At 45.9% G+C, this 19,036-nt stretch overlaps 1 protein-coding gene across 2 annotated transcripts in view; it reads right to left on the bottom strand.

Annotated features, from left to right (window-relative positions):
* Positions 1-13,990, bottom strand: part of EPHB1 (EPH receptor B1) — a 428,732-nt gene extending 414,742 nt beyond the window's left edge. Inside the window, exon 1 of one of the 2 annotated variants that reach the window (XM_082393428.1) lies at positions 5,299-13,990. In XM_082393428.1, the coding sequence (XP_082249554.1) occupies positions 5,299-5,567 (269 nt within the window). In that variant the 5' untranslated portion in view covers positions 5,568-13,990. The remainder of the gene's footprint in view (positions 1-5,298) is intronic. The other variant, XM_082393426.1, reaches the window with a different exon arrangement.
* Positions 13,991-19,036: the final 5,046 nt, after the last annotated feature.

The raw sequence follows: 19,036 nt of genomic DNA on the forward strand, positions 1-19,036 counted from the left end.
TGGGAATAGGGTGGGAGGTGGGAAAGAAGGGGTAGGAAACTGGTGCTTCAGCTGAAGTGTTGGGATTATATGAAACTTTCACTCATCTCTTCTCCCGTGACCATGGAAACATGGAGTCCCCAGTAATCAACGGAGTACCCAACGGCCAGTGGCTCAATCAGCGTTAGAATTCTTCCCGCCCATGGATTCAGGTGGATCTGAACCTTTCTTCATGCAAAGCCTACAAAAGTGATGTAGTAAGGTGGAGTGGTTAAGAACACAAACCCCAGAACCTGACCACCTAGGTTCCAGTGCAAGCCTCTCACTAGCTATGTGGCCTTATCAAATTACTCAACCATGCTAACACATATATACGGAATCTAAGGGAAAAAAAAAGCCATGAAGAACCTAGTGGCAAGACGGGAATAAAGACACAGACCTAGTAGAGAATGGACTTGAGGATATGGGGAGGGGGTGGGGTGAGATGTGACAGGGTGAGAGAGTGTCATGGACATATATACACTACCAAATATAAAATAGATAGCTAGTGGGAAGCAGCCACATAGCACAGGGAGATCAGCTCGGTGCTTTGTGACCACCTAGAGGGATGGGATAGGGAGGGTGGGAGGGAGGGAGATGCAAGAGGGAAGAGATATGGGAACATATTGTATATGTATAACTGATTCACTTTGTTATAAAGCAGAAGCTAACACACCATTGTAAGGCAATTATACTTCAATAAAGATGTTTAAAAATAAATAAATAAATAAAATAAAATAAAATAAAAAAAAATTACTCAACCACCCTGTACCTCAGTCTTCTCATCTGAAAAATGGGAGAGGAGGGTTAATAATAATACCTACCTGATAGGGTTGTCTAAAGATTAAGTGAATTAATTTATGTAAAGCACCTAGAACAACACCTAGCGATAAGTGTTAGCTATTATCAGCAGTTCCCAAATATACCGGTGCCAGACTGCCTGCATCTGAATCACTGGGGCCCTTTATTAAAAATGAAGATCCCAGGCCATTCAGTAAGTGCAAAGTGGAGTAAGACCTGCCCAGGATTTGTGACCGCAGCCTATTTTAGAACCATTCCCCTGGGCAGAAATTCCAGGAAGCACCTGCAACAGGATTTTCTGGGAGGCCAGAATGCAGACTTTCAGGATCTATCCAGACCTGCTGAACTTTTGTGGGAAGAGTCCAGGAGTCTATAGCAAATTGCCCAGGTGCCATGAGGCTGCCTAAAGCCTAAAAATCCCTACCTGAGATGACTGGCTTCCAAAACTGCCTCCACCCTTTGCCCACGCTGGAAACCCTACGCTCCTGAACCTTAGGGTTTCTAAGAACTCCTGAGGATTAGCTAAGATGATTGTTTTAGTTTAATAATATGAATGCATCTTTGACTTTAATAGCATCTTTATTTTAAAACCAGTACAGGGATATCCTCATAACGTATGTTACCTGTCCAACTTCTAAGGCTGGAATGGGTGAGCATCTCCAGCTACTGGCAGCTCTGCTTTGCCAACCCAGAAGGTTCTGGCCAGGGCTGGGTCCTAACTCTGTAGCTGTCTACACTGCCAAAACTTTTCTCAAGCAATGGCCCAGGGTTGCGTTACCTTTCCTCGCCAGCATTCCACTCACTGGCTTCGGGGTCCCTCCACAAACACTGAGTAATGGTAACTGTTTCATAACGCACAGAAAATATAATCAACTAATGGATAGAAGTCTCACAAATTTACTTTTCTCTCCCAGACATTTTTTTCAATCTTTGGCGCCTGCTACCGCTTGCCAGCTCATGCACGCTCATGGATACCCAAAACAGAGGCACATGTAGCAAATGAATATTAACAGAAAATGCAGAAACTGCCAATTACCACCTGGCCTGGTGGCCTGTTGTAGGCACACAGGCTGAGGTTGGGGTTTTTCGCCACAAACTGTGAACGGTGAGAATCAGTGCCCTTGCATGTCAAGGTGGGGTACCCCAAGAAGGGGTGCAGTAACTCAAGGGTGTATGTATTCATACATCAGCAATTCCTTCGAGAACTCACTATTTGTTAAGCCCTACCACCAAATCAAACGTGTGCACGTACAAGGGTGGCAAGCCCAGGATTTCACTCTGGGCCACATCAAAGAGCGGTTCTCCGGGGAGTGCTCTGGTCAGCGAGCGTGGAACACGGAGGCCACCTGCAAGTCTGTGGTCATTCGTGGACGCCCGCGGGTGCTCGGGCTGGGAGGATGCTATGAGCTGTCAGTGATTCCAGGGCACTGCCTCCCAGAAGGGCCAACACGCTTAGCCCAGGAATACACCACTCGGAGGGAGAAGTGTCTGCAGCCAGCCCAACCTCAGAAGCACCTCAAGAGAAGCCCAGGTCTCCAGACCCCGACGCAAAGGGTATGGGCCAAAGGGCAGCTCAGAGAATGCAGCCCGCAGACACCAGCAGCCCGTTCTCAACAAGTTCTCAGGCCCAGGGTGAAAAGACACGGACTTGAAGAGGCAGTTGTTTTTCCGGAGACAGAGAAAAGAGTCCTGGTTCTGTGTATAGAAGCCCAGAGTATGTCAGCATCCCTGTCTCCCAGCCTGCCTGCTCCCCTCTGAAAATAGCCTTTAAAAGCCCATGCCTCTGCCCTGCATGCCATCTCTCTCCCCACACAGCAGAGCGGGCTGTAAGTGGGGAGGGAAGGGAGGAGGGAAGGGGCCGTCTCCTTCAGTGTGGGTCTCTCACTCTCCAGGTCAGCCAGCCCCTTCCCTCCTTCCACCCAGGCAGAGGATCTCCTAGGGCTCCACCTGCTCCTGGCTAAGTGTCCCCACCACCTGGCCCACGGCTGCCGTTATCCCTTTGTCCCTGCCCTGGCCTGGGCTGAGGACCTGACTGCTCTTGGAGCTGCTTGCCCTGGGTGACAAGGGCCCACTGAAATTCCAACAGAGACCCACGAGAGAAAGAAGACAGACAGACACAAAAGTGGCCAAACCAGCAAGGGGAGGCGCTGCCTGGCCACGGCAGTGGGAGAGGGATCTGCTCTCTGTGTAGGCAGCTCATTGATCCACTTTTCTGATAATTATTCCTCACTCATCGCAAACCGAATGACGCTGGCCCCAGCCCAGCCAGCCCGGCGGGAAGGCAGCTCCGCGTGTGAGGAGGAGAAAATGAGCCTGCCTGTGTTCATCGGGGAGAGGAAGGAGTGAATGGTGTGGACTATCCCTGTGCACTGAGCAGGGACGCCAGGGCTGCTTTAATATTCTGCTGAACGTGGCATTTCTTTTAACCCTTACTGGAGAGACAGACGTTCAGCCCAGAAAGCCGGGCTCTTCTGGCCAGGCTAACGGTAAAGTTTCCGAGCTGCGAGGAGGGAAAGGCTCCTAGACGACCTGGGTGACAGGACCGGTACGCGCGGCTGGGCGCCGGCACCACGGCACCCTCCTTGGGGCCTCTCCAGCCCAGCAGATAGGGAGGGCTAGCCAAGAGGGGGTCTAGGGCAGAAACCGCGCGCCGCCAGACGCCCAGTGAGTTCCCACACATTTGCTCTCCAATTTCGCTCGAATGCATGTGCCCTCCTTCAACGATGGAGACCCAACGCCGAGACCAGTCTCCCCAAGTAGGCACCTATCTGCTCTCCGAGACCGAGCCGCTGACCCTCCAAGGAGCGCGAAGATCGGCGGGCAGCACGCGCCGCCCCAGCGTTAGAAAGTCCAGTGTGGCCTCGCCCATTGCAAATGCCCGCTCTCCCAGGTCTTCCCGACTGGTTTGGAGGTGTGCCTCGCCTGGCTTGTCCTAATTCAACCGCTCCCGCGCTTGCCTCTCAATAAGCCAAATCCGAGCATCCCTTCTGCGGGATGTTGACCGCGCTCCCCAACGTTCCAGTCCCTGCACGTTCCCAAAAGCAACCCCCTCGGCACAAAGACCCAGCAGCCAGAAAGGGCAGCGGCAGGCGGAGGGCAGACAAAAAGCCACCTTCAGAAAAGCAAAAGCGAGCTTTCTAGGCATTAATCGCCGCACCCCCGCGCCGCCACCAGAACGAACGCGGGATATGGTGGTCTTCGCTACCGGGCCGGGTAATCTTAGCCCCGCCTCGGGGCCACAAGGCCCCAGCTTCGCTTCGAGAAGGGCAGCACTTTCCGGAGGGGTCGGGTCGCTGAACCACGGGATTTGGGGCCGGGCGGAGGGTTCCGCTGGGCAACCAGTAGCAGTTGGACGAGGACCTGGGCGGCCCAGCGGAGCGAGCTCCCAGCTCGGAAGGCGGCGCGGGCGCCGGGGTCTGCGTGCGGAGTCCCTCGGTGGAGTTTCACCCACGCCGGGCTGCGGGGCTGAGGCGCGTATCTCCCCCCAGAATTGCTTCCATCCCGACACTAAACTCCGCTCTAGGCCGGCTGCGTTTCGGGAGGGGGCTGCGGCCGCCGCTCGGCTTCGAGGAATGGGGCGGGGGAAGGGGGCGGGAGGCGGGAGAGGGGCAGGGATTTCCCACAGGGATTCGCGGGCGCCGCCGAGCGCGGGTCTCCCTGCTGCGCCAGGCGCTGTGCCCGCGGAGCGCGCTTTCCGGGCCACGGCGGCAGAGGCACAGCCAAGGCTGAAGTAGCAGGGAGAGCGTCGCTGCGCGTCGGCTACCTTCCCAGGCCGGAGGGATACTGGGCGAGTTTCGTCAGGACTGATCACCCACCCCACCCCACCCCCGTTTTCAGGAGCAAGAGGCGACAAAGGTGTCCACCTCGCCCCGACTGACCCGGGAAAGATGCAGCCCGCAGGCTTCGGTACCACCAGCTGTCCCCCGAGGGTCGGGCCAATGAACTCAGCCCCTCTCATTCGGCAGCCACTTGCGAGGTACCGGGGCAGAGCTTCTCCGGTCCCGGCGCGCAGCGCTAGCCCGCCGGGCCGAGTCCGCGGATCCCGAGCGGAGGAAAAGGAGAGGTGGCGCGCGGCTGCCTAAGAGCATCCGTGCCCGGGATAGGAAGCGAGCAGACTGACGCCCGCACTCCAGGGGCCGGACCGCCCGAGGCGCCCCTTCTTCCCCAACGCCCGTCTCCGCCGGAGCTAAGGAGCCTGCACCGCAATGCAGCGGGCTCCCTGCTTTCTGAGCCGAGCTGCGGGAGACCGGGGCTGCTAAGGAGCGCCCGGGCGCGGGAGCCAGAGGGCTCCGCGAACCAGCTGCGGGCGCCGAGAGCCAGCCGGGGGCGCGCGGGTGGGTGCCGCCCCAGCCCCGCGCTCGGCCGCGGCCGATGCTCCCCAACAACCTGGCCCTCGGGTCGCGGGATGCAGGCGACGCGTAACAGCCACAGAAGCCCCGGGGATACAGCCGCCAACTTGCTCCGCGGTGGGTACGTTACCTTCCATCGCGGCCACTGCGGATGCCAGGAGGAGCAGCAGCAGGCAGTCCAGGGCCATCGCCGGCCGGCGGTCCCCAGGCCGAGCCCGAGCCGAGGCGGCCGCGGGGGGAGGGCACCGCGTCTCGGGGTGCCGCTGCGCTCCCCGCCGGTGGCTTCTCCGTATCCTTTCGCGCTCTGGCCGGGACCGGACTCCCCGGAGCGCGGCGTGGGCGTGGGCGGGATTGTGCGCGCGTGGGGCGGTGCGGGCGCGCGTGGGTGTGGGTGTGCATGTGTGTGTGTGTGTTTATGGGAGAGGTGGGTGTGTGCGTGCGTGTGTGTGAGAGAGCGGGCGAGGGAGTGCGAGCCGGGGAGAGCGCGCGAGTGCGTGTTCGTCCTGGTGTCACATTGCGAGCTACAGCCGAGCCTACTGGAGGACTGAGCCGGCCAGACTGATGGGGGAGGGTGCGGGATCCCCCACCATCAGCTCTCTCCCCACCCCTAACACCTCCTGTCCAATCAAGGAATCAAACCTGCAAAATTCCCCCGTCCAATCAGGCGCGAGCACCTCCTTACACTGGCATTGTTAGTTTAAGAAAAACTTTTGCTTGCAAGGCTGTGCGGGAGGGCTCGGAAGGCGCTAGGAGGGGTCCGGGCTCCCCCTGGTGGTGCTCTCAGAGAACCGCACCGGCCGGCCCGAGCTCTCCATGCCCTAACCTAGGGGGCCTAGGGAAGGGGCTGACTAAGACCCTTCCCCTTACAGCCCGCCAGGACTAGGTGAACTATAGATAATCAAGTTTGTCTTCTTTCATCTTCTCAGCGAGACTACCCTGACTACTCTATTTAGTGCAGCCCCCATGGCACACCCTATCCCTCCTGTCCATAGCACTTCACCTAACACACTGTGGTTTTTACTAATCACTTTTGTTTATTGTGGGTCTCTCCTTACCAGAACGGGATTCGTGTGCGCGTTGTTCACTACGGAATGGCCAGTGCCTAGAACAATGCCTGGCCCGTCGAAGGTGATGGCATGTGTCTGTTGACTGAATGAATGAGGTTCAGAGAATGTGGGGGCGGTAGCCCCAGGGTGCAGGGCACTGGATATGCTTCCTGTTCAGCTCCCTGCTGCTCTTGTCCCCCAGAAGTCTCTGGCTGCCCTTAGTTTTCACTTCTCCACGTGTCCTGTGAACATCCACCGAGGGCCCCGACCCCAGAGGACAGGTCAGGCGGGAGGGACCAGTGGTCACACAGCCCCTTAGAGGGGCAGAATGCAATAGGGGCAGCGAGAGCTCTGCAAGGTGGCAGGCGGCGGAAGGCACCGAAACTGTTGGGGAGGGGCTGGAAGGACTTGCAGAGGCAGCAACAGGAGGACAGGGCATTGGAGGCAGGAGCGATTCTCCCCGGCTCAGCACCCCCAGCTCTGCTTTCTTTTCCTGTCTCTAGGGATAGCCGGAGCGTTCAAGATCTGCCTTGAGGCTGTAAAGCTATGCTGGAGAAATGTCCTCATCCCATCACCCCCACCCCAGACCTGATGATGGTCTGGTCCTACAGGGTCAGGGAGGACCTGTTAGGTCAACCCCCCAACAGTCGCCTCTTCCCCACCAAGCCTTTCCCAGATTTGTCAATGACTTAACTATGGGCAGATGTGATGCCCCCTCCCATGCTCTACGTCCTCCTCTTCCAGTTTTGCCAAATCAGCTTCCCACCCTGAATGTTTAGTCTTCCTTTGCTGGGACTGCCCCCACCCCTCAGTCATAGCCAGACTCCTCTCCCCATCCTGACACTGTTTTGCTTCCCCCACTCTGACTCAGGCTGCCTCCCTCCCCACTACCTTCCATCCCACCCTGCCTCGGCACCAGCCTTCACTCCCTCATCCTCCTCCTTAATGGCGTGCCAGCTGCCCTCTGTCCTGCCTCACCCCACCAAGTACATCCCAACATCTCTGGAGCCATCACTCCGGGAATGACCCACTCCCAGTTACCCATAGTCCTCCTAAGCCCTCAGCACCCTTGACATCAGGGAGCTCTTGCCTCAGTTTCCATGGTGCCCGCTCTCCTCCTACCTATCTTAGCACTTCTTACTGTTCCCTCTTCAACTCTTGCTGGGTCCATGGACAATCCCTCAGCAGCTTCACCTGCTCTTCTGCCTTCAGCCTTCCCCCCATGGATGGATCAATGGATGAGTCTCAGACTCCTTTCTGTCCTTTGCTACATCACAGTCTTTTTTTTTTTTTTTAAGAAATATTGCTTTATTTGAAAACTTACTTCTAAATTACTTTTTTAAAATATTTTAAAAAGTCATAAAGAGCACCCAAGAAGAAAATATATACAGTTTCCATAGGAATAAGGACCAAATAATGGGGTTGATAATTGTCCCAAATTATATTTCCTGAAGGAAAAAAATGTAATATTTAACCTTCTTTTTTTGAGGCAGGGTAAGTAAACTACACACATCATAAATAAAATTTTCTTACTTTACAAGGAGGAAGGACTGGGGTCTTGTTTTTGATGCATATTGAATACAAAACACAAAATCCACTGTATGAACATCACAGTCTTTTGAGAGGTACCTTAGGCAGAGTCCCCTGTGCCACAGCTTGCTTCTGATGCCCTTGGCCCATGCCCGTGAGCCTGTCCCAGTGCCAGCCCGCTGTTTTGGTCACCCAGCTTCCATCCCCTCCCCTCTCCAATCCTTCTGCACTCTGCTGGCAAACCAACGCTCCTCAAGCCAAGCTTGATCTTATCTCTTCCCAGCACAGAAACCTAATGGCTCCTCATTGTCTGCCAAAGAAAGACCAACCACTTTAGTGTGGCATCCAGATTCCTCTACAAGCTCCCTGGAACATGCCTTCTCAACCCAGACTTTGCCAGCCTCCCTCTGGGCCGGGCTGCTCAGCCAGCTTGATCCCCTCACCATCCCCACACCCAACCCAGGCTCTCCTTCCCTTGCACCTGGCTAGCTATGCACTCACCCATTTATTCCACAAATATTTATTGGGTACCTACTATGAGCCAGGCAGGGCTTGCTCGAGGCTGGGGAGACGCAGACACAGACCCTGCTCTGAGGGAGCTTACGGTGTAGTGGAGAAGGATGACAATAAAGAGGAAATAGGTGTCAGGTGATGGGAAGGACTGGAAAATAAGCAAGGTTAACAGCTAAAGGGTGACGGTGGGTAGTGAGACACGAGGGGAATGACTTCTGTTTATTGCGCACCTGCTGCATACAAGCACTGCACCAGATGTTTTCATGCAAACTGAAATGAAATGAATTGAATTTCTTGCCCTCAACTTCTACCCAAAGCCCACCTCTCCCAGGAAGCCTTGGTGTCCCTTACTGGTCCCTCTCACCCACAGTCTTGTGTTACAGCTCCTAGTGTGGGTACAGAGCAGCAGTTGCAGACTTGGCTGAAGGTATTATCCAACTGGGACACCACAATTACAGGGGTCCCAAGTACTCTGCCAGGGTCTCTGAACCTGTGCCAGGAAAATTACACAAGAATCACCCACTTAATATCTTCTGACCCCCAAGGCTCACGAGGATTTTAAGTTGGTAGGGATGTGGTAGGGCCACAGGTGTGTTTTATAGTCCTCACGCCAGTGGATTCTGCTGCACACTGAGGCTCGGGAGCCACTGCCTAGGAGTTTCAAACTGTTCTCTGAGGTCCTCTCAGGGGACATGCAGATAGGGAAGTGGTCAGTGGATGGGGCTGCAGACGTCACCTCTGTTCCGTCAGCTTTTCATTTACTCGGCATCTATTGACTATATCAGGTTTTATTTGAAGGAAGCATTCTGTGGCAAGAAGAGAAGGAGGTAGGGGAAAAATTAGAGGGTTTAGAGGAGAGAGTTGGATTGGGGTGGGGAAGGGGCACAACAGTTTGAAAGGGTATGAGGGAACGGCACTGATGACTTTTAGCACATGCTGATGGCTCAGGTAAGAATAGCATCAGTTTAGGGCTTTTGTTAATTTCTCTAATAACCCAGGGGATTGACTTATCCTGAGCAAGTTAAATATTAATTTAGCCGTGCAGCAGATTGATCTCTCTCTTGCAATGATTTATGCTCTGTAAATATCCCTGAAAGCACCATTGGTTTGGGATTCCAAGCCTGGGTGCCCATTTTCCCCAAAGCAACTCCTTGGCTGTTTTTTCTTCTCTCTGAAGTCAAATGCTCACTTATTTTCTTGATTAATCACCCAGCTATTTGATATCACTAAATCACTCCTTCAAAGTGACAGATGCTTACCTCCAAGCCAGCAGCTGAGGGCCCTCAGGCACCCAAGGGTGACTTGGCCCTTTTGCTAGGGCTCAGAGGCCCTTCTGGCTGGAAGGTTTTGGGGCAGCTAACCAGGTCACCCCCACCTCTAAACAGTTTTGTGTCTAAAAGATTGAAAAGCATTTCTAGTGAAAGCAATTGCGCAGCTTCCATTCTACACATTATGAAGCTACTCTATTAGAAAGTTCCTGCTCACCGCTAACCTGCATCCTTTTTGTTGTAGTTTAAGCCTGTTTTCTTCATTCTACTTAGTAATGGGAGCATAGACAAATAGTAACCACCCTGAGGATGATCATATGGGTGTCTTGTACCTGAGATATTAAGTTGCTCTCTTATCCCATCTTTTTCTTTCTAAGCATTATTTAACTGCTTAAATGAAAGGTTTAGTCATACACTCCATGACCCAAGCTACCTTTAATTAGATTCTTAAGCTGCAAGACACATTTTCATCAGTTCTTTTTGGAGAGGCAGGTGGATCATTTATGAGTTATTTAAAACATTTTAACAATGGATAATAGACAAATAACAAAAGCTTCCTCTCCCTCTTTTGTTCTTTCAATGTTTATTGGTCAGGAATTCAGTGTTGGTTGCCTGCAAAGTACTGGGGACCCAGTGATGTCTGTGACCCAAACCCTCCCTTTAAGGATCTCAGGGTCTCCTTGGGAAGACAGACACTGAAATGCATTGTGGGACTTTCTGTACAAAATGGCCTCTGGCTAGAGGCTTCTAACAAAGCCTCTCCCTATTTCTCAGGAAAACACCCCAGCAAATACAGACAAATATGAAGACTCAGAGTAACAAGGTGAATAAACACTGACAGACAACCTAATTGCCAGGATGTGGAAGGAACTGACAATCCTTATAAGGCAGATGAAGCTGGATGGAGAAAAACCTATCAAACACATGTATGACATATGCCAAGTTCTCTTCCATAAAGAGAACTTGCTTTAAAGAAATAGGAAGATACATGGTAACTCCCACTCTGTCAATACCTGACTCAGACACCCAGGATCTCTACTAACCAGAGAATGGAGTAAATATCCATCACCATTATTGCTTCAACTCTGAACCAAATGAAGAACAGTTTCCCCAGGTCACCTTCCTCCCTTCCCCAAGGTCTTCTTATACCCAGAAGAGCCTGAAAATGAGCAAGACAACTGGACCGATGATGGGCTGATGGAGACACAATGCATTCTGGAAGGGAAGAAAGATCAAGAGGCTGGGGCAGATATGGTGATAATTGTGGGAGCAGTACAACTGCAGAGTGTAGTTTTTCCTGTGACACATCAGGTCAGAGCACCAGAGAATCAACATGGTAGTTGGAGAAAGATGCCACCTCAGTGGAGCAGATATACTAGATGAAGCCTACACTGGCTGGTCCTCCAGCTGTAGGTCTAAAAAGATGATTCAGCTATCAAGCAAGCAGGAAGATGGGGGCCCAAGGCCAATCCACTCCTCCTGCCTAGCATAAAACAGGACTATGAGTCCCTCCCTTCTCAAGAAGGAGTGAAAAGGGGTCAAGAGATTCCAGGGACCTGTTAGAAATACTGCAAGACAAAGAGCAGGGACAGTACCTCCAAGACTCAGAGGGGGAACATCCCTTTAAAAATGATGCTTTGCCCAGTCAAGAGACATTTTCAACAAGCTTCTTGGTATGCATAAAGACAAATTCCATGACAAAGGAAGAAGCTGACAAGAAAACAGGCTAAGAGGAAAAGGCAACAGAATGAGAGAAGGAAGGAGAAAGAGAGAGAGAGAGGGTTTTAAGGAAACAAAAATGCAGGGCAGAATTAAACTCTACACTGGTGTGGCAGGAAAGAGCAGATTTGTTGCTGCTGAGCATTGAATGAGTGGTGTTGAAGACAAGCTGGGGAATCTTTCCAAGAATGCATGCAAAATGGACAGAAAAGGAAAAACATTGAGAGAGAATACGAACATATGGAAGACACAAGATGGAGGACCAACATACGTAAAATTGTGTTCTGCTTGCCAGGGGCTAGGGACTCCAAAGAATTCCCAGAAACGTTCCTGAAAGAGTTTAGAGTTCCTAAAAGAGGCAGCAGTATAAATGTCATGAAAGTAATGGCAAAGCTATCAATATATTAAAAAAAAAACTTTACTTAGCTGAGTAAAGACCTGATAGTCCCATCTTGGTGATGTTTTTGAAGATATTTTAAAGAAATCTTACATCTACCCAAGGGCACACACAAACAGACACATAGAAAAACAAACCAGAGATTAACCAAGATGGCGGAGTAGAAGGACGTGCTCTCACTCCCTCTTGCGAGAGCACCAGAATCACAACTGGCTGCTGGACAATCATCGACAGGAAGACACTGGAACTCACCAAGGAGGATACCCCACGTCCAAGGACAGAGGAGAAGCCGCAATGAGACGGTAGGAGGGGCGCAATCAGAGTACAATCAAATCCCATAACTGCTGGGTGGGTGACTCACAGACTGGCGAACACTTATACCACAGAAGTCCACCCACTGGAGTGAAACTTCTGAGCCCCACGTCAGGCTTCCCAACCTGGGGGTCCGGCAACGGGAGGAGGAATTCCTAGAGAATCAGACTTTGAAGCCTAGTGGGAATTGATTGCAGGACTTTGACAGGACTGGGAGAAACAGAGACCCCACTCTTGGAGGGCACACACAAAGTAGTGTGCGCATCGGGACCCAGGGGAAGGAGCAGTGACCCTGGGGGAGACTGAACCAGACCTACCTGCTGGTGTTGGGGGGTCTCCTGCAGAGGCGGGAGGTGGCTCTGTTTCACCGTGGGGACAAGGACACTGGCAGCGGAGGTTCTGGGAAGTTCTCCTTGGCATGAGCCCTCCCAGAGTCTGCCATTAACCCCATCAAAGAGCCCAGGTAGGCTCCAGTGTTGAGTTGCCTCAGGCAAAACAACCAACAGGGAGGGAACCCAGCCCCACCCATCAACAGTCAAGTGGATTAAAGTGTTACGGAGCTCTGTCCGCCACAGCAACAGTCAGCTCTACCCACCACCAGAGCCCCCCATCAAGCCTCTTAGATAGCCTCAACCACCAGAGGGCAGACAGCAGAAGCAAGAAAAACTACAATCCTGCAGCCTGTGGACCAAAACCCACAGTTACAGAAAGATAGACAAGATGAAAAGGCAGAGGGCTATATATCAGATGAAGGAACAAGAAAAAACCCCAGAAAAACAACTAAATGAAGTGGAGATAGGCAACCTTCCAGAAAAAGAATTCAGAATAATGATAGTGAAGATGATCCAGGACCTCGGAATAAGAACGGAGGCAAAGATTGAGAAGATGCAAGAAATGATTAACAAAGACCTAGAAGAATTAAAGAACAAACAAACAGAGATGACCAATACAATAACTGAAATGAAAACTACACTAGAAGGAATCAATAGCAGAATAACTGAGGCAGAAGAACGGATAAGTGACCTGGAAGACAGAATGGTGGAATTCACTGCTGCGGAACAGACTAAAGAAAAAAGAATGAAAAGAAATGAAGACAGCCTAAGAGACCTCTGGGACAACATTAAATGCAACAACATTCGCATTATAGGGGTCCCAGAAGGAGAAGAGAGAGAGAAAGGACCCGAGAAAATATTTGAAGAGATTATAGTTGAAAACTTCCCTAACATGGGAAAGGAAATAGCCACCCAAGTACAGGAAGTGCAGAGAGTCCCATACAGGATAAACCCAAGGAGAAACACGCCGAGACACATAGTAATCAAAATGGCAAAAATTAAAGACAAAGAAAAATTATTGAAAGCAGCAAGGGAAAAATGACAAATAACATACAAGGGAACTCCCATAAGGTTAACAGCTGATTTCTCAGCAGAAACTCTACAAGCCAGAAGGGAGTGGCATGATATACTTAAAGTGATGAAAAGAAAGAACCTACAACCAAGATTACTCTACCCAGCAAGGATCTCATTCAGATTCGATGGAGAAATCAAAAGCTTTACAGACAAGCAAAAGCTAAGAGAATTCAGCACCACCAAACCAGCTCTACAACAAACGCTAAAGGAACTTCTCTAAGTGGGAAACACAAGAGAAGAAAAGGACCTACAAAAACAAACACAAAACAATTAAGAAAATAGTCATAGGAAAATACATATGCATAATTACCTTAAATGTGAATGGATTAAATGCTCCAACCAAAAGACACAGGCTTGCTGAATGGATACAAAAACAAGACCCATATATATGCTGTCTACAAGAGACCCACTTTAGACCTAGGGACACATACAGACTGAAAGTGAGGGGATGGAAAAAGATATTCCATGCAAATGGAAATCAAAAGAAAGCTGGAGTAGCAATACTCATATCAGATAAAATAGACTTTAAAGTAAAGAATGTTACAAGAGACAAAGAAGGACACTACATAATGATCAAGGGATCAATCCAAGAAGAAGATATAACAATTATAAATATATATGCACCCAACATAGGAGCACCTCAATACATAAGGCAACTGCAACAGCCATAAAAGAGGAAATCGACAGTAACACAATAATAGTGGGGAACTTTAACACCTCACTTACACCAATGGACAGATCATCCAAAATGAAAATAAATAAGGAAACAGAAAAACAAACCAGATTACCTACAGTTGGACTAAATATCATTAACTTCATAACACTAAATTCCAAAAGAAAATGGAGCCAGAGCTGTAGACTTTGATGAGTGAAAAATTTGTGACACAAATAATATATTTGAGCAGGCTAAAAGCAACAGACATTTTCAGTTAAATTTTCCAGTCTCAGAAAATTTGCAGCAGTTTTTAAAAAAAGTTACTTGAAAATATACCCAAATGATAGAGATGAAGTTTGGTGACAAGCATAAAATCAATTGAAATAGAAGTCTAAATGTTTGCAAACCACTTTTAAATTGAATAAAAATATCAAAAGTAGTCTCAATAAAGAATATACATGTTGTTAAAATTCAAATTACAGAAACCTAAATCTAATAGCTCAAATTATATTAAGACCAAAGAGGAGGGGGATGTTAGGTGGGGGAACAAAGCTTTGTGAAATTCCTAGTTCACATAGGAGGGATTCAGAAGCTTTTTTTTCTTAAATGCTTGTATCTTACAAATACTGAAATTGGTTTAAAGTAGTTAAAATTAGTTTAAAAACAGTTTTAAATAGTTGAAGGTTTCCACAAATACAATTTAAAGAAGTATATATACCTTTGAAAACACTGGAGAAGATAAAAATAAAATATAACTTGTATATTTATTTAAAAAGGAATTGAAAAATTATTAAACAGAAGATAAATTATTGTTAAACAAGAAGAATGCATAAGAAATGACAGAAATCACTTCCAATAACAAATATGAATAAACTGAATATTGATAAAGAAGACTTTTTGGCTAAAAAGTAATATCATTTTACATATCATACCTAAAACAAAGGGGAAAATAAATAGTAAAAGAATAACTTTTATTCATGGTAATACTATAGGTTAAGCCACAAAACTCTTGCTAAACATATCCAGAAAAAAACTCAATAATATGTAAAGTATCTTCTTTTCAATACATTGCAGGGCCCATAATTATCCCCAAGAGTCTAGAAAGAAAGTACTAAAATCCAGAATGATAAATGTAAGAGTTTATGCTGCAGCGTGGGCAGGGACTAGTCCCTGGTCCAGAAATCTAATGCGTTGAATTTTAATGTATATCACTTGGAAACAAGGCTTTGAATGAATGCAAGACAGAAAGTTGGAACTGAGACCACTGCATAAAGTTGAGGCCTCAAATTGCAACACCTTCATTGAAATACTGGACTGAGAAAAACGTTTACCCACTGTCAGAGAAGAGGACTAGGAAGCTTGCATCTCAACCTGGGCTTGACTTGGGTGTGAGAGACAGTAACCTCTCCACAGAACTCCTGTGATAGGCCTTCACTTACCATGGGCTTGAGTTCAGATTTATACTACTTAATCTCAAATCTCCCAAGTCAAGAACTCAATTGAAAATAATTTGTTGTAAATGGGTTGGTAGAAGGAAATGCAAAAAGGACACCCCCCCATAAGATTCCCACAGATAAAGCCCTGCCAAATATGAACTCACAATCCAAAATCACAGAACACATGAATAAATCTACCATAAGCAAAATTCAGCACACTAAATGGAGTAGACACATTATTATAGAACTATCAGAGAAAGACTTAAATATCAATATTTAAAATAAGACACTACAAAAAATTATACATTTATGAGAGAACAACAGAAAATAGGAAAAAACTTAAAGACACTGAAACTAAAAACTAAATGGATAGTCTTAAGACATTAAATATGCTTAAAGAGAAGTTTACTGAACTTCACGTTAAATCTGAGAAAATTGGCTATAATGCAACACAGAAAAGTAAAGAGATGTAAAACATTAAAAGAGGTTGAGGTATATGGGTGATGCAAAGAGAAAGCTATCATAATTTTTTAAATACTTAAGAGGAAATAATTGAAGTAATTGTAGTGGGGGGTGGTTAAGCAATATTAAGAGAAAATGGCAGAAAGTTTTCCAGAACTGATGGAAGAAATGGATTGTTCAGATTTAGGAAGCACAGACTTAGGAAGTCCTGAGCAGAATAAACAAAAAATATTCATGCCTAGACAAATCATAATGAAACTTCAGGACACCAAAGACAGAAAAAATCTTAAAAGTGATCAGAAAGAAATGACAATAGCACAGGAAACTCTGCTCAATGTTATGTGGCAGCCTGGATGGGAGGGGAGTTTGGGGGAGAATGGATACATGTATATGTATGGCTGAGTATGGCTTTGCTGTGCACCTGAGACTATCACAACATTGCTAAGCTATACTCCAATATAAAATAAAAAGTTAAAAAAGAAAAAATATTACATATTAAAAATCTATGAAACTCAAAAAAAAAAAAGAAAGAAAAGAAATGATGGTTACTTTTAAGAAATGACAATTAGTTTTCCCAGCAGCAAAATGTTAAGTGCAGAAAGAAAATAACTATGAATCTAAAATTTTGCATAACCTAAAATCCTATATCCAGCTAAATTTGTATTCAGGACTGAGTGCAAAATAAAGGCTTTATCAAGCCAGACTTAGGGCATTTACCACCAAGATACTGTCTCTGAGAGCTACTAAAAGAAATCATTCATGAATAAGAGAAATGAAATCAAAAGAGCACAGTAAGATGAAAGAAGCAATAATGTGGGCAAATCTTTGGCATTTGTAAAAGCACTAAATACTAAATGACAATAAAATACTGAATATGAACAGCATCTCAGATAGGAGTTAAAAAGCTAAATGTTTTTTAAAATGCTGGTGCCATTCTGGAGGCAGGCAGAGGTATTGAAAAAATTTAGATCTTGTCTATCTAGTCAGTTATGCTTTAAAATGTTATGGGTAACCATTTCCCAGATAAGCAGTGGGGGAAAAAGGGAATAATGAAACTTAATCAATACAATGGTAAGTAGGAAAGGAGAAAAACTAAGGAAAGAAAAGCACAGCATACATACACAAAGCACAAAATAGGATGATGGAAATAAATCCAAGTATATTAGTAATCACAATAAATGTATCTTCAACATAGTAAATATAAATGAAATAAACTTATTTAAAATGGTGAACATCATACTGGTTCAGAAGAAAATCCAGTTATATATTGTTGGAAGAAACACACTAAAAAATAAGGATTCAAAAATGTTCAAAGTAAATGGACAAGAAAAATATATGCCAGGAAATGCCAGGAAAATATTGATTTTAGAAATCCATTATAGCTAGATTAACACAAAAAAATTAAGTAAAAGGCATTATTAGTACTGAAAGAAGCAATACACAATAATAAAATAAATAGTTTTTTTAGGAAGACACATGGATTCTGAATTTCTATGCACCTAAGGCATGGACTCAAATTGTATAAAGAAAAAAAAGGGCAGAATTTCAAACAGAAGTTGACAAATCTACCATTATAGAGAGAGATTTTAACATACCTCATTTGGTTATTATAGATCAAGCAGATGAAAATTGGTACTGGAAGACTGTAACAACATAACTACCCAACTTAATTTAAGAGGTATATGCAGAGCCCTATACAATCACTAGTGATTGCCTATTATTCTCAAGTATATGTAGAACAATTGCAAAAATTGACTACTTACCAGGCCACAAAGTAAGTAAGTCTCAACAAAGGCCAAATAATTGGTCATACAAATCACAGCATCTAACCTCAAAGTAATTCAATTAGAAATCAATGACAAAAGAAACTTTGAAACACACTTTAACAACCTTTAAATAAAAAATCTTAATGGGAAATGAAAAATATTTCAAATAGAATGATAATTAAAACTCAACCTCTCAGAATTTTGACATGCAGCTAAAGTGATATTTAAAGGTAATTTTGTATCTTATATTGGAATATTAGAAAGTTTATAAGAATAGAAGAGATCACTAAGTTAAGCAATAAAACTGAGAATAATTCAAAGGAAAGCAATACAATATAAAGATAAATACATAAAAATACAGGAATGGAAAATACAGAAATTATTAAAAAGACCTCACATCTCAAAACTCACTGTCTGAAAAAAAAAAAGGAACTAATAAAATGGAAAAAGCTTCTAACAAGATTGAGCTGGTTTGCAAGAGATCTGTAATGAGACAAAGTGTTAGGGATGAAAAGAGGGACATAAGTATAGAATAAAACTCTGAAAGTTTAGAGAATACTATGAACCACTTGAATGAAATAGGAAAATATAACATAAACAATCTAATTCATAAAAAAATAGAATATTTGAATAGACTCATTACCATGAAATAATTTGAATCAGTAATTAACAATCTATGCACCAAAAAGGAAACAACATTAAGTCCAGATGGTTTTGCCAGTGAGTTCTCCTCCAAACATTCAAGGATATGTTTCCCAAATCATGTTAGGAAGCTAATTTAACCTTGATATCAAAACCTGAGCGGAACTGTACAAGAAAATAAAGGACCAAATAAATGCACAAATATATAATAAAATATACTCAAACTGAACCCAGCAATGTACTGTATACTTTCTTTTTTTTAAGGGGACCAATTTGGGATTGTCCTAGGATTGTAAGGATAGTCTAATTTTAGAGAAATCTATTCACTTCATTAACTGATTAAAGGAAAAATGTATATACTCATCTCCATAGACATAAATATTTGATAAAAATTCATAACTTTTTCACAATTTAAAAAGTATTTAATAAGAGGGTAGGAAGAAACTTTCTAATCTTGAGACATGGTATATACCAAAACCCCAGAGCAAATAATCCATCAGATGGCCAAACATCAGAAGCATTCCCTCTGAAGGTGGGGAAAAGAAAAGGATGCCTGCTCTCTTTGTTTCTAATAAACATTTTACTGCAGGTCCTAGCCAGCACTCGTAAGACATGAAAAAGAAATGAAAGCTATAAAGAATGGAAAGGAAGAAAGAAAACCATATTGAGTCATAAATAGTAAGATTATCTATCTAGAAAACCCAAGAGACTGTACA

The sequence above is a fragment of the Balaenoptera borealis genome (genome assembly GCF_965194805.1).
Source record: "Balaenoptera borealis genome assembly, chromosome: 5".
Lineage (NCBI taxonomy): Eukaryota > Metazoa > Chordata > Mammalia > Artiodactyla > Balaenopteridae > Balaenoptera > Balaenoptera borealis.